The sequence below is a fragment of the Bos grunniens genome, chromosome 10 (assembly GCF_055505025.1).
Source record: "Bos grunniens cultivar Pamir isolate PY7600 chromosome 10, Bosgru_T2T1.0, whole genome shotgun sequence".
NCBI lineage: Eukaryota > Metazoa > Chordata > Mammalia > Artiodactyla > Bovidae > Bos > Bos grunniens.
Genome location: NC_141174.1, coordinates 21,732,324 through 21,746,171, shown reverse-complemented (window position 1 = coordinate 21,746,171; position 13,848 = coordinate 21,732,324). Strand labels below are relative to the sequence as shown.

The following is a 13,848-nucleotide window of genomic DNA, read 5'->3' as shown; positions in this document are numbered from 1 at the left end:
CCACCCAGATTCAGCCCCTTTTCTGAGAAATCTTCCTTCTTCCTTGTAGTCTGTGTTAGTCTCTTGCTCTGTCTGCTCTGCCCCCAACACTCAGCATGGGTGCTCAGTTATTCTTTGCTGAACGAATGCCTCCTTTTCCTTCCTCTCCTGTCTTCTCTCTCTCAGAGTTAGGCATCTCACATCTTGGATTTCCGGGCACCCCATTTTCAAATATTCTCTCCTTTCGTCTGTTTGTGACTCAGGCTTTGCTTCCTGGTTGCTGATTTGGAAAATGTTGTCCCGATGAAGTTAGCTGTACACATGTCCATCTTGGCAACTGGATCAACTTTTGGGGGCAGGGCCTTGGTTCTTGTTTATTTTCACAATCCCCAACACACCTTGCATGGTGCTTGATCATTGAAGGGAGTGGGCAGAAAAATTTCCAGAAACCTCTTTGTGTGCCTATGGGAGGTTTCATGCCTTTTTTTGGGGGGGGGGTTGTGCTTTTCTCTCTCTCTCTCTTTTTTGTTTATTGAGATATGATTTACATCCAGTACACTTCCTCCTTTTTAGGTGTACACTTTGATGTTTTTAAACAAGATTATGTAGTTGTATCAGCACCACCATAATCAAGATAGAGCATATCACCACTTCTCCTTTTCTCCCCCTACGTCCAGTTTCCAGCAATCGCAGATCTGATTTCTATTTGTATAGTTTTGCCTTTTCCAGAATGTCACATAAATGGAATCAGACAGTATGTAGCTTTTTGAGTCTGGCTCCGTCACTTAGAAGAAGGCTTCATATTTTAGAAATCTGATGGCCTGGGCCCTAACTCACGCTTGATTTGTGCTCGCCATTCTGATAGGCTGGCATGGGGCATGGCCTGGGGATATGGATGGGGTCTGAGTCAGGAGGTTTACCTTTGCAACCTTGTTAGTGCTTCTTTCCACCCAGGGTCTCAGCTGCTTTGTTGAACCCACTGACCACCTCCTCACCCCTCCCCAACAATGGCACCTGGTGTAAGACAGCCTTGTCTCCTGGGTCCTGCTTGATCATCTCCAGAGCTGTGGGGGACAGAGTGGAGGAGGGAAGCTGGGTGGACAAGCCGGGGTGGCCACGGAATTCCTCCCTTGGGGAGGGGGCGGGGCTGGGGTGATGGGGGTCAGGCCTCTCCTGGCTAAAACAACACAAGCGCTTCCAGCTGCCCAGCAGCTGGAGGGGGCCGTCTGCTTTCCCTCAGCAGCATGAAAAGCCCTTTAATCGGCATGCTGTTGTCAGGCCCTGCCGGGGAGGTGTGGAGAAGAAGAGCAGACACCGCCACGCTGCAGCCCCCACCCGCTTTGACCTCCCTTATCTCCCCTCCTCCATCTCTGGGACTGCTCTGAGGTGCCCTGAGCGAGGCCCTCCTGTGCACCTGTGTAAATGCGGGGGCTGTGAGGTCAGGGAAGGGTGAGAGCGCGGGCAAAAGTGGGGATGTGGATTTTCAGGGCCGATGATGGATTAGATAGTGGGTGGGCGAGGGATGTCTTCATGTGACTCGGCTCCTCCTCGTTCCCAAGGACGCGGCCCCCGCCCCAGAGAACAGGGCCGAAACCCGGTTCTGCAGATGGCGAAGCCGGTGACAGCAGGCGGACAGGGCCAGCTTGGGACAGGGCCGAGCTGCAGCCGGACGTCCTGGAGTGTGCTTCTTGACTTACTGGCTCCATGAGTGGCCTTTCCCCCTCTTCCAGTAGTAGATTTATCTCCCAGAAATGCTTTTTAGTGCCTGAGTACTAAAGCCTTGAGCTGGACTTGGACTTACAAACATAAGGAGGAAAAAATTCCCTCCCTTAGGAAAGCTCTCTTTGCTTGCAGAGCCAGTCTCCTCTCCTGTCCACCAGAGGGGCTACCGCCAAGAACCCTGCCACTGATACCAGAGCTAACAGCAGAGCTCCCTTTGTCCCACCCACCCCCACTCCTGCCCACCTCCCCAGCCAGCCTCCAGGGCTCAGCCCTGACCATCCTGCCTTGAAGGAGGCCATGTAGTGTCATAGAGAGAATCTGGGCCACTGAGTCAGACTTATAGATGTATTCTGCCACTTACTAGCTTAACTTGGCTGAGCCTCAGTTTCCTCTTCATTCATTCAATCAATAGATATTTATTACACACCCACTTTGGGTAAGGCCCCTGCCAGGCACTGGGGATCCAGCAGGGTGACACCCAGCAGATCATGGTTCCTGCCTGCAGGGAGCAGTGGCTTAGTGGGGAGGAGGGGGCACGAAATGCATAATTAAATAGTTGGTCATTTAATTTCAATCGTGACACAGGCCACAGTGGACAGTAGAGGGTGTGTGGAGGCTTATCATAGGGTCCTGACCTAACAGAGAAGACCAATGCCTTGAGGAAACTGCATTTGCATGGAGATTGGAAGGATGAATAGGAGTTTATGAGGTGGAAACAGTCCAGGGAAAAGGGTCCACACGTGCCAAGTCCTGAGGCAGGAAGGAACAGTGTGAAGGGCCAGGGATTTCTACCCAGCTGGGGGGCCTGGCCCTGGAAGCCTTGACTGTGCCTGTTACCTACTCATCAGGCACACGGGGAAGGCTCCTTCTCCTTCTCTTCCTTCCAATTCGACATTAGCATATTGGGCTGGGACACTCACCATTATTTACAACGTTGAGTCTATGGAAAAAAAGTAAATTCAGGGTGTCAAAAATATTTTTTATAAATGAATCTGCCTTTTGTTTTTACTCAAGTACATGCATATTATAGCTGCCAGAAAAACCAGAGTGCTAATCACATTGGCTGTTAAATTGTCAGGGTTTCCTGCCTTAACGTACACATTTCAGGCTTAGCAACCTTGGGCATCTCAGATTACTGCCTGTCTTGTGGGTGACGTGAGTTATCTGGGGGGTGGAGTGACTTCCAAGTTTTGTGAGGAGGATTCTCAGGCTAACACCAGTTTCACTGGGAATGAATTCCATGGACACTGTCTCAGCCACTCAGCTGCATTCTTTTCAATGGCTCAGGAAATTTTTTCCTCCTTAATTCAAGGGGAAAGTCCTGTGGTTAATGTATGGCTTCCTTTATATAATAGATGATTCTTTAAAAAAAAAGGAAAAAAAATTTGCGAGTGTTAAGCATTTGGTGGTAGTTTGACAAAGAATATCTCTTTTTACAGTAAGTGATAGAAAAAGGAGTTTCTTTGGGATATCTTTTAGGTAAGGTTTGATATTCCCCCATCCATTCTTCAAACATGTGTTAAACAACTGCATTGGATCAGGCTCTGGCTTAGGCCCTGTGTGTATAGAGAGGAATAAGACACAGTCTTTTCTAGACATGTACATACATAAATGTTAACGGAGTATGTAGAAGGTTTTGATAGATGTGTGAAGACAGTGTAGCAGGAGGTCTGAGGAAGTTAACAGTGGTGTTTAAAACATGAAAGCGTTTGCTTCTTAGAGTGGTAACTTCAGTTAGTGTGGAACTGGAACTTGGATGGGGAAAAAAATTTGGTGACAGAAAGTTAGACATCTAGATAAGAGATTAAGGATTGAAAGAAATCAATGTGGATAAAAGAACAAAGTCTTCTGGAGAGGGAGACCTAACCAGGCCCTCTGCACCTTCAGCCACTCCAACTAGGCACCAGTATGTGAAGTCACAGTGGGTGTTCCAGCCCCAGCCAAGCTCCCAGCTGAATGAAGCCTGTGTGTTATCTCAGCCAAAACCATGTGGAGCAGAAGAACCATCCAGCTGAGCCCAGCCAACCCACAGAATTGAGAGACATGATGAATAATTTGGAGCCACTAAGTCTGGGGATGGTTTGTTTTGTAGCAATCTATAAGTGAAACAAAAAAGTTAAAAGTGAGTAACTGAAGCTGTGTTACAAATGAATTTATTTTTAAAAAACCCAAATTATTTGACTTTGGCCTGTGATTTTTGAGTCTGATATCATAAAGAGGAGCTTCCTTGGTGGCTCAGTAGTAAATAATTTGCCTACAATGCAGGAGACATGGGTTTAATCCCTGGGTCCAAAAGACCCCATGGAGAAGGAAATGGCAACCCACTCCAGTATTCTTGCTTTGGAAATCGCATGGACAGAGGAGCCTGGTGGGCTACAGTCCATGGGGTTGAAAAAGTTGGACACAACTTAGCGACTCAACAGCAACAACATCATAAAGGGAATGCTGCTTGCTCTTCCAAGTTGTGGATCTCACACTTCCAGACCATTGCTTTGTATAGTATGGTTCCTGCCCCAGTTTCTTCACTTGAGAAAACTATAGAAGTAGGCATGTTACTAGCAAAATGCCATTTTAGAATTTTAGATGCTGGTGAAATCAGCATGGTACAGGTAGAACTGTGAATCCAACTCCCTATTATAAAGAATCGAACATCTCCTCCCCAATGGAAACTTAGGCTGCCTCTGTTGTTCCCTCTGTTGTCATGGAAACTTGGCAGTCTGTTAAACCCAACACAGTTTGTGGTAGTGGAATGGTCTCCCTGAGCAAAAGCTGTGGCAGGGTTTACATTGTACTCTGCTGGAAACTGAGGGCAAGGATCAGCATGTACACATTTCAGACAGAAGGGACTGTTATCTAATATTGATTTCATTTGCCCACGTCTCTTCTCTGGTGAAGATAGTCCCCATCGGTAGCTTAATTTTCCAGTAGAAAGGATGGATTGTTTAAATATATTTCAAGTGCTTGTCCTACTTTACAAATGTGAGCAGAACACGAAAATTCTGCGTGTTTGCTTTGGAACCACTCACTCCCCAAGGAGAGAGGGAGGGAATAGGAGCCATTTGCAAATGCACAATTGTCTTGGCCCCTTTTGTCTGGCTCCCATATTACACAATCATACTTAACATAATTATTTTGTTTTTGTTGTCCTTTGGTGAGGAAGAAGGAAGGGTTGTGAAGATTTTTATGAAAATGCTGTTTCTTCCTCAGAGGGAAATGGTTTGCTTCTTTGGGGAGACGGTTTGCCTCTGCTTAACTCCAAAAATTTCCACCGACTCTGGTTGCTCTTGAGCCCACAGCAGACTTCTCTGGCCTGGGAGTTCAGTCCCAGCAGGGTGACTCAGACTTTGAGTTTTGTCTGTGTGCTGGGAGAAATGACCCAGTCATGGGTGGTGCTGGGGACTTCCATCCTGTCCCTCCTGTCTTCTGAAGAAGAGAGGAAAAAATCTGCCTTTGTGACTTTAGGTGGACTGTGTTGAACTGCTGGGATGTTCTCTTGTTGAAACCTATAAATAATAAATTCATGTTTTCATGTCCAGTTTCCAAATGCAGAAATTATCTCAGAATCTGCTTCTTGGTCTAATCTGTTGTACCTTGGCTCAACTAGGAGAAACTCCAGCGAGGGTGAGCCATCGCGCCCCCATCCCCTATCCCTTGCAATAGCTGTGCTCTTGAATCTGGCAACCACTAGCTACATATAGCTATTCAAAGTTAACTAAAATTAAATTCAACCAAAGATTTAGTTCCTCAGTTGCATTAGCTATGTTTTAGTGCTTCATAGCCACACATGGCTTGTGGCTTCCATAAACTAGATGGCACAGATATAGAGCGTGTCTATCATTGCAGAAAGTTTTACTGGGCTCTGTGGCTTTGTGGCATTGCAGAGTCCCAAGGATGAAATCTTCTCTTCCTCCAGTGGTTTCCTATTCCCTTGTTAACATGGTCAATGTCAGGTTGCTTGTTCTCGATACCCTAGAGTGCAAGCTCATTGAGGACAGGACTATGCTGGTTGTGTTCTGTTTTCCATACCTTGCAGAGCAGGGCGCATCATAGAGCTTGGTTGTTAAGTATAGAACTAGATCAGTGGATGACCGAACAGTGTCCTAGGGCCCCTGGAGGTTTGGGTGATTCTATTAGGGCCTGGTCATTCTACTGTTCCAAGATATGGAAATATGGAAGCGACTTGTGTCCATCAATGGGTGAATGGACAAAGAAGATGATACACACACACACACACACACACACACACACACACACAATGGACTACCACTCAACCATAAAAAAGAACGAAATGTTGCCGCTTGCAACAATGTGGCATGGACCTGGAGGGTATCATGTTTAGTGAAATAAGTCAGGTAGAGAAAGACAAATTATTGTTTGACATCACTTATATAATAAAAAAGAAACAGGCTCACAGATACAGAGAACAAGCTAGTGGTTACCAGTGGGGAGAGAGGAGAGAAGAGGGGTGAGATAGAGGTAAAAGGTTAAGAGGTTAAAAACAACTATGTATAAATTAAATGAACTAAAAGTGTATATTATACAGCACAGACAATACAGACAATGTTTTATGAAACTATAAATGGAGTATAATCTTTAAAAATTGCGTATCACTGCATTTTCTACCAGAAACTTATTCAGTATTGTAAATCAACTATCAGTTCAGTTCAGTCGCTCAGTCGTGTCCGACTCTTTGTACGACCCCATAGACTGTAGCATGCCAGGCCTCCCTGTCCATCACTAACTCCCAGAGTTTACTCAAACTCATCTCCATTGAGTTGGTGATACCATCCAACCATCTCATCCTCTGTCGTCCCCTTCTCCTCCTGCCTTCCATCTTTCCCAGCATCAGGGTCTTTTCAAATGAGTCAGCTCTTTGCATCAGGTGGCCAAAGTATTGGAGTTTCAGCTTCAACATTAACTATACCTGAATAATAATAATAAAAGCTCCATTTTATAAAACTCATCTTTTTTGGGGGGAAAGCAATCACAAACACCCACAGTTCCTAAAACAGATAAAGATGAGACACCACAAATGATTGGAGACGGTCTTTAGCAATGGTCCTGGGCTGTTCTGTTACTTTTTCACTTGGCCTTGGGGGCCAGTCGTTTCTGGATGGACCCTTTTGGGAGCTCTTCTGAAGCCAGGAAGGATCTCGGGGAGAGGGGAGAGCAGGTGGAGCTTATTCTGAAGCTGCCTTTAACCTGTCCATCTCTAGGCAGTGCTCTCTGAGTTATGAAGCAGGTCTCTGGCACAGCTGCCGTGGCATTTCCGTTGGCCCAAAGCAAACCATTTCCAAACTAAATTTATGGCCCATAGTTCACCACCACGGGGATGCCCGTATCTCCCCTCTCCTGTGAGCTACAGAGGAAACAGCGAGGCAATGCTCAATCCCTCTTTTTTGAAGGTGAAGAGAGCCATGTGAGGAGCTACTTACAGCAGGTTTAAAGTGCATGGAGGGCAGGGCCGTCCTAACTGAGTCTTCAGCAGCTGGTGTCTTACATTGCAGTAAGCTCTTGGGTAAATAGTTTTTGACTTGGAAATCCAGTTTATTTGTTTAGTTTTCCGTGATGGTTAATTATAAGATATTGAATGTAGTTCCCTGTGCTATACATTCCGGCCTTGTTGTTTATCTATTTTATATATAGCAGTTTGTATCTGCTAATCCGAAACTGAATCCAGTTTTTCAATTGGGTTAGAGTTTCTGTTTGCAGTGTTTCTCTACAATATTGCCAGGCAGTGTGGTATAGTGGTTAGAAGTTGTGGCTCTGGAGCCAGGCCCTGGGTGTCAAGTTCAGCACTGACCCTGCCTCTTAGGACTACTGTGGAGGTTACATTAGTTAACATATCATAAGTGACATATTATTATCAGGTCTTATCACTCTTCAGACAAGGTCTGGCTACCAAATTTCTCTGTGACCAAGGATGAGTTTCTTGACTTCCCCAGGTGTTGGAAGATACTGATATTTCTATCCTTGTGTGATTGTGAGAGCCAGCCCTTCCCTAGCTCGTGCAGATTGACATGCAAAGTTGCTAACAAACAGGTCTCGCTTTCTGTGAAGTAACCCCGACTCCCATGGACCAGGAGAGAGCGGTGGGATAGCAGTGTCTTGACCTGCTCTGGGACAGTTTTGAGGCCACTGGCTGGCCTGCAAGCCAGGGTGTGAGAGCATTGATCTCTGGCCGGCGCCGGCTGCCCACCAGGCAGGATGACGGAGCCAGGTGGCTGCTTTTCCAGGCTGCACACAGATTAGGAGTGGGTCTGAGGGAGGGAGAGAGACTTCGAGGCCAGCTCTGCTGGTTGCAGCCCCCTGGGTCCTGTGCCCACCCAGGTGCCCACGACCAGGGCTTCTAAGCCTGAATCATTCAGCTGGACCTTGGGTCCCAAGTTTTCCCTGGTGCCCAGTTGGTCCAAGGCTGGGAAGGCAGGAGTGGCAGAGGGGCCTGGGGAGGGGATGGTGAGAGAAGAGACCCACCTCTCAGCCTCAGATATAACTTAGGTTCTGAAGTGGAGCTAGGGCAGGAGGCTGTGGCCCACCTCGACCCACCATGTTTTGAGGGAGGAAGGGGGAAGCTCAGAGAGGAGGGCCTGGGGGCGGGGTAGGGGAGTGGCCCAGGGACCCCCCACCCCCACCCCACCCCCGCTCCCCACCAGGGATGACAGGAGCCTGGGAGACCATGCCTGTCATAATGTCGTGTGGGAAAGACCGCTGCAGGGATGCGTTTGCCCCCAAATAATCAAGTGCCCCAGCATGGCGCTGGATGCCAGAGATGTGTTCACAGGCTGAAAGAGACAGTCTCCTTGTCTTCTTGGTGCTCAGAGTGGGGGATTCCATTGCTAATCAAATCCCACAAATCAGTTTGTCCTCAAACTGTGGTAAGAGCCCTGAAGGAAAAGTAAGGTGTGAGAGGTTCTTATAGGGGGACCCGTCCTCACCTGTGAGAGTCAGGGAGAGCCTCCCAGATGAGCCCAAATCTGAGCAGCAGCGGGAGGAAAGGGAGAAGGAACAGTGTGTCTAAAGGCCTGAGGCAGGGGTGGGGGGCGTACTTGCCTGGTGATCCAGGGGCTAAGCCTCTGGGCTCCCAATGCAGGGTACCAGGGTTCAGTCCCTGGTCAGGGAACTAGATCCTGCATGCAGCAACTAAGACTTGGCATAGCTGAATAAAGAAAGGAAGAAAGAAAAGAAAATATTAAGTAAAAATAAAGGCCTAGGGGTAAGAGCCAATGGGACCTGGAAGGCAGGCCAGGGTGCCCCACTAAGCAGTGAGCAGAGTGAGGTCAGAGCAGGAACAGCTGAGGCCAGAGAAGGGTCAGACATACCAGGGCAGGAGACCCTGTGAAGGTCCCCAGGGACAGAGGAGCACCACCCAAGGGTCTGAAGTGTGGACGACACTGCCTGCCCCTCTCTCCGTCTGCTCATCCCTCCTCTGTGGCAGCCTGGGAGTGTGGCTGCCTCGGGAGATGACTACATATGACAGATTTTTTACCTGGGGACGTGCTTAGTCGCTCAGTCGTGTCCGACTCTTTGCAACCTGTTGGTCTATAGTCTGCCAGGGTCCTCTGTCCATGGGATTTTTCAGGCAATAATACTGGCATGGGTTGCCATTTCCTCCTCCAGGGGATCTTCCCAACCCAGGGATTGAACCTGAATTTCCTGTGTCTCCTGCATTGCAGGTGGATTCTTTACCCGCTGGGCCATCACATGTTACCTGGGGACACTAAGACACTATCAGGACATTCCCTTTGAGCTTTGGACAGGACTCAGGCTGGACGTGTGAGTGTGGCTGTCCAGAGCATCTGAAGAGAGGCTGCATCGTGCTGTCTATCCTGATAAGCCTGTGTGTGCAGGGTGGTCTCAGTTCAGTTGCTGCTTCCCTGTGCCGAGCAGCCAGCATCCAAGCGTGTGGTCAGGAGAGTGGGAGGGACTGGGTTTACAGCTGGGAGGTGGTCTGTGTGTTCACTGACAGGCTTGGACTCTCTTTGGATTTGGCCAGTATGGGCCATGTGCTCCTTTGAAGGGAAGGGTACTGCCTCTGGACCTCCCTTGGATGTTCTGGAAAAAGATCAACAAGTTCTCATCTGTTTGCTTCACACGAAGGGCCTGCAGATAGAAATAGGGGGTGTAGTCATACCTTTCCCAAACCTTTATGAGTGTGGTGTGATTATCCAGTCAAATCTAACATCACTGATGGCCAGAGGTGTGTGCACCACATTGCCATGTGCCACGATGGGCTTTTCATTCTCTCAGTTCAGTCTGACAAAGAGCCTTCAGTGTGTCTGGAGCTCTGCTATAGAGGGATGAATGAAAGTGGATCCAGCTCTCAAGGCCCATGCAGTCTAATCATGGGTTCTTCAACAGAAGCTCATGGGTTGTAGAATCCAGTTATTATTTTCCAACTGTATCCTACAGTTGTGAACAGGGGTTCACCGAGAAGGGGGTCCATGGTCAAATAAGTTTGAGAGATACAGCATCATATATGCTCTTGATCTGGTTAGCTATTGCTCTGTTTCAGACTACTCAAACCTTAATGGCTTGCCGCATACCTGAAACATTATATATCAACTGTACTTCAATAAAAAGAATTTTAACTTAATGACATAACTTATCATTATCTCTCACAGTTCTGGTGGGTCGACTGGGCTCAGCTGGGCGGGTCTTGCTTGGGCAGGGCTCTCTCAAGCAGTTGCTCCTTTTCATCTCTGTTAGTTACAATGAAGTGACTGCTGAAGTTAGACTCATTTGAAGGCTTCTTCACTCACATGTCTCTGTGCCTGTGTTTGTTGGGCATTTCTCTCTCCACTCGGTTTTGCCCCGTGCTAGCTTGGGCTTCCTCCTAGCATGGTGGTCTCAGTGTTGGGCTTCTTACGTGGTGGCTGATTTCCCCCAGGCTGAGTGTTGCAAGAGACCTGGGAGGAGGCTGCAAAGCGTCACGTGACTTTGCCCAGACGTCACACAACATCACTGCCACAGCATGTTATTGGTTAAGCAAGTTATTGAGGCCAGTCCAGGTTCAAGGGAAGACTCCACACTCAACGGGAAGAGTAGCAAATACTTTACAGCTATCTATCTTTAATTTACTGTACCTCTGGGAGATTAATAATGCATAAGAATGTACCAAAGGTGTCTGGGAAGTCCTGCTGTAAAGAAAACTTTAACTCAGCATTTCACAATCTGATGATGATGTTCATGTTAAATTAGGAAATTCCCTTCTCATAGAAAATTACTTAACCCGTATTCTGGCAGAGAGCAGTAGGCAGAAATGGAAGGGTGATAGATTTGGGGGCTCAGTAATACTTTCTAGACAATAAAACTTTCCAAAGATAGAGAGTAGAGATTCCTGGTGCATTCCTGGTTTGGGGAGGTACCCAAATAGGGCCAAGTGCAGAGACCATCAGTGTGGACCAGAGGCTGAAGTTCTCAGTGGTGGAAGCTTGGACTTGACCTCTGACCAGCCTAGGTTCAGACTCACCACTTAGAACTGTGTGAAACTGGGCAAGTTACCTCTCTCTAGGGCTTCAGTTTCCTTATCTAAAAAATAGGTAGTTCCTATTTCATAGGGTTAATGAGGTCCTGCATGTGAGTTACTGAGTCCAGGATGCCGTCCTTGGTTAGAGTTTGTGGTCGCTTGGCTTCCTACCACTTCTAGGGTTTAATAACTTTGGAATTATTCTGGACTTGCTTCCCAAAGGCAAATTAGTATTGTAAATTGTGAACTCATCTTTCCTGTTCTTGCAAAAGTCAGCCCTGTACCATTTAACCTTTTTTTTTTTCCAACCCAGTTTCTCATAAGTGACCGTGACCCTCAGTGCAACCTCCACTGCTCCAGGACCCAACCCAAACCTGTCTGCGCCTCCGACGGCAGGTCCTACGAGTCCATGTGTGAGTACCAGCGAGCCAAGTGCCGAGACCCAACCCTGGCTGTGGCGCATCGAGGCAGATGCAAAGGTGAGTGTGCACGTGCCCCACGGAGGAGAGACAGGCCTGCGTACCACACTCCTTGCGTGGGGCACTCCTGAGGAGGGAGCTCAGAATGAGTCTGTTCATTTGGCAGCCTCTCCCCTACCCTTTCCACCAGGGAATATGGAAAGGAGGACTGGCCCACTGAAAGATAAGTACTTTTCTGGCTTTTAAACACTGCCACCAGAGCTTAGAGAGATGCTGCTATTTGGCTATTGCTTTTAATTTTTATAAATCTTTTTTTTTTTTTTTTTGTAGAGAGGCTTAAAATGGCAAAACATGATGGCTGGCTCTTGACTAGGGATTCCACATTGACAGCCAACAGATGTGTTTTGTTTGGTCTGCTCACACATTTAAACATATTAAAAACGTTTGAGACAACATTTAAAAATTGGGAAATTCAACCTAAAAATCTGGATGTTTGTATTTCCCATAAAAAATTGGAAAGTGTGGTGATATGAGGTCTGTGTTCCCTCCCTCAAGGCAAATGTGTGGCTGCTGCTGAGGAGTGGCTACCTCCTTTAAAAGGGAGCCTGTTCTCCAGCTCGCCACAGTCCACAGCATTCCCTGTGGTGCCACCACGCTGAGCGCCACGCTTAATACACCCAGCCCCTTCTCTAATTTGTATCGCTTTCCTACGCCCTGTTGGTATTTGAGTTTGTGACCCGTGGACTGATCAGAGCTATTACAGAAATTGTGGGAGGCTAAGTGGCACCCCACTCCAGTACTGTTGCCTGGAAAATCCCATGGATAGAGGAGCTTGGTGGGCTGCAGTCCATGGGATCGCTAAGGGTCGGACACGACTGAGTGACTTCACTTTCACTTTTCACTTTCATGCATTGGAGAAGGAAATGGCAGCCCACTCCAGTGTTCTTGCCTGGAGAATCCCAGGGACGGGGGAGCCTGGTGGGCTGCCGTCTATGGGGTCGCACAGAGTTGGACACGACTGAAGCAACTTAGCAGTAGCAGCAGCAAGCCGGCTGCCCTAGGGCCTCTGATTTCCCAAAGAAAGTGCTTGCTGGGGACTTCTCTGATGGTTCAGTGGCTAAGACTCTGTGTTCCAGTACAGTGGGCCTGGGTTCAATCCCTGGTCAGGGAACTAGATCCCACATGCCACAGCTAAGACCTGGCATAGTCACATAAATAAATAAACAAATAAATAGTGAAAAAAAAAAAATCCATGGTGGTGCCAGGAAAAAAAAAGAAAAGAGCTTGCAGGTTTTGAATTGCAAGACATCTTTGAGACTCCTTGGGCTTGCACGCTTTTAAAGTCAGTGAAAAATAGTAGAACTTTTTTTCCCCTAGGAGGGATTAGGGATGTCTGGGAGAAAAGAAATAAACAGAACTGGGTATAAATATGACCCCCCTGACTTTTTCTAAGAATACCTTTAAGAGGCAGGTGAGGCTGTGGGGCATTCGTGTTCCTGGAACAGCCACTTTGATATGTCTGTGTGCCTGTGTGTCTGTGTTTGTGTGGTGTGGTTTCTGCCTGCGTGTGTGTATGTCTGGATGTGTGTGGTGTGTGTGTGTGATGTGTGGCGGTGTGTGGGCCCCCACAACACAGTGCTTTTCTCTCAGCGTTTCTACAGCTGGAGTCTGTGGCTCCTGTGTGGGGTCCAAGTGACTCTGATGTGCATACCTCCCTCTTTAGACGCTGGCCAGAGCAAGTGTCGCCTGGAGCGGGCTCAGGCCCTGGAGCAAGCCAAGAAGCCCCAGGAGGCGGTGTTTGTCCCGGAGTGCACCGAGGATGGCTCCTTTACCCAGGTAGGCCTTGGCTACTCTCTCAGGCCCCGGGTCGTGGGGGCCTGGGAGCAGGAGGGCCCCGAGAGCCTTGCTTCCTGGAAACAGACGAGGGCTCTGTGACACCCCCGTGCCTGTGTCCCCTCCCGGGCCCCCCGCCACTCGGTGCCAGCGCTGGCAGTGGGTCCTGAAAGGCTTGTGCAAGTTCGAGCCAGGAAACTAGCACTGCTTTGTCCCCATCCTCCTGCTGCCCGTCTTCACTGTTCTCTTCTGTCAAATGTAGGCTGGTTATTTTTTCTTATCCTCGTGGGTTTCCATGGGCAGCCTCTGTATTCCCTTCACTGTTCATTGCTACCCCTTCTGCACACCTCTCAGCCTGTCCCAAGCTTCAACTGAAGCCATGTTCCTTTTGAATGTAAAGTGTCTGTGGTTTGTGGAGTGCGTGTATGT

General features: G+C 48.1%; 1 protein-coding gene across 6 annotated transcripts in view; it reads left to right on the top strand.

The window, feature by feature from the left end:
- Positions 1–13,848, top strand: part of SMOC1 (SPARC related modular calcium binding 1) — a 146,831-nt gene that overhangs the window by 56,370 nt on the left and 76,613 nt on the right. For all 6 annotated transcript variants that reach the window (XM_086320015.1, XM_086320013.1, XM_086320011.1 and 3 more), the window contains exons 2-3: positions 11,481–11,646; positions 13,310–13,422. In XM_086320015.1, coding sequence (XP_086176141.1) covers positions 11,481–11,646; positions 13,310–13,422 — 279 coding nt within the window. The remainder of the gene's footprint in view (positions 1–11,480; positions 11,647–13,309; positions 13,423–13,848) is intronic.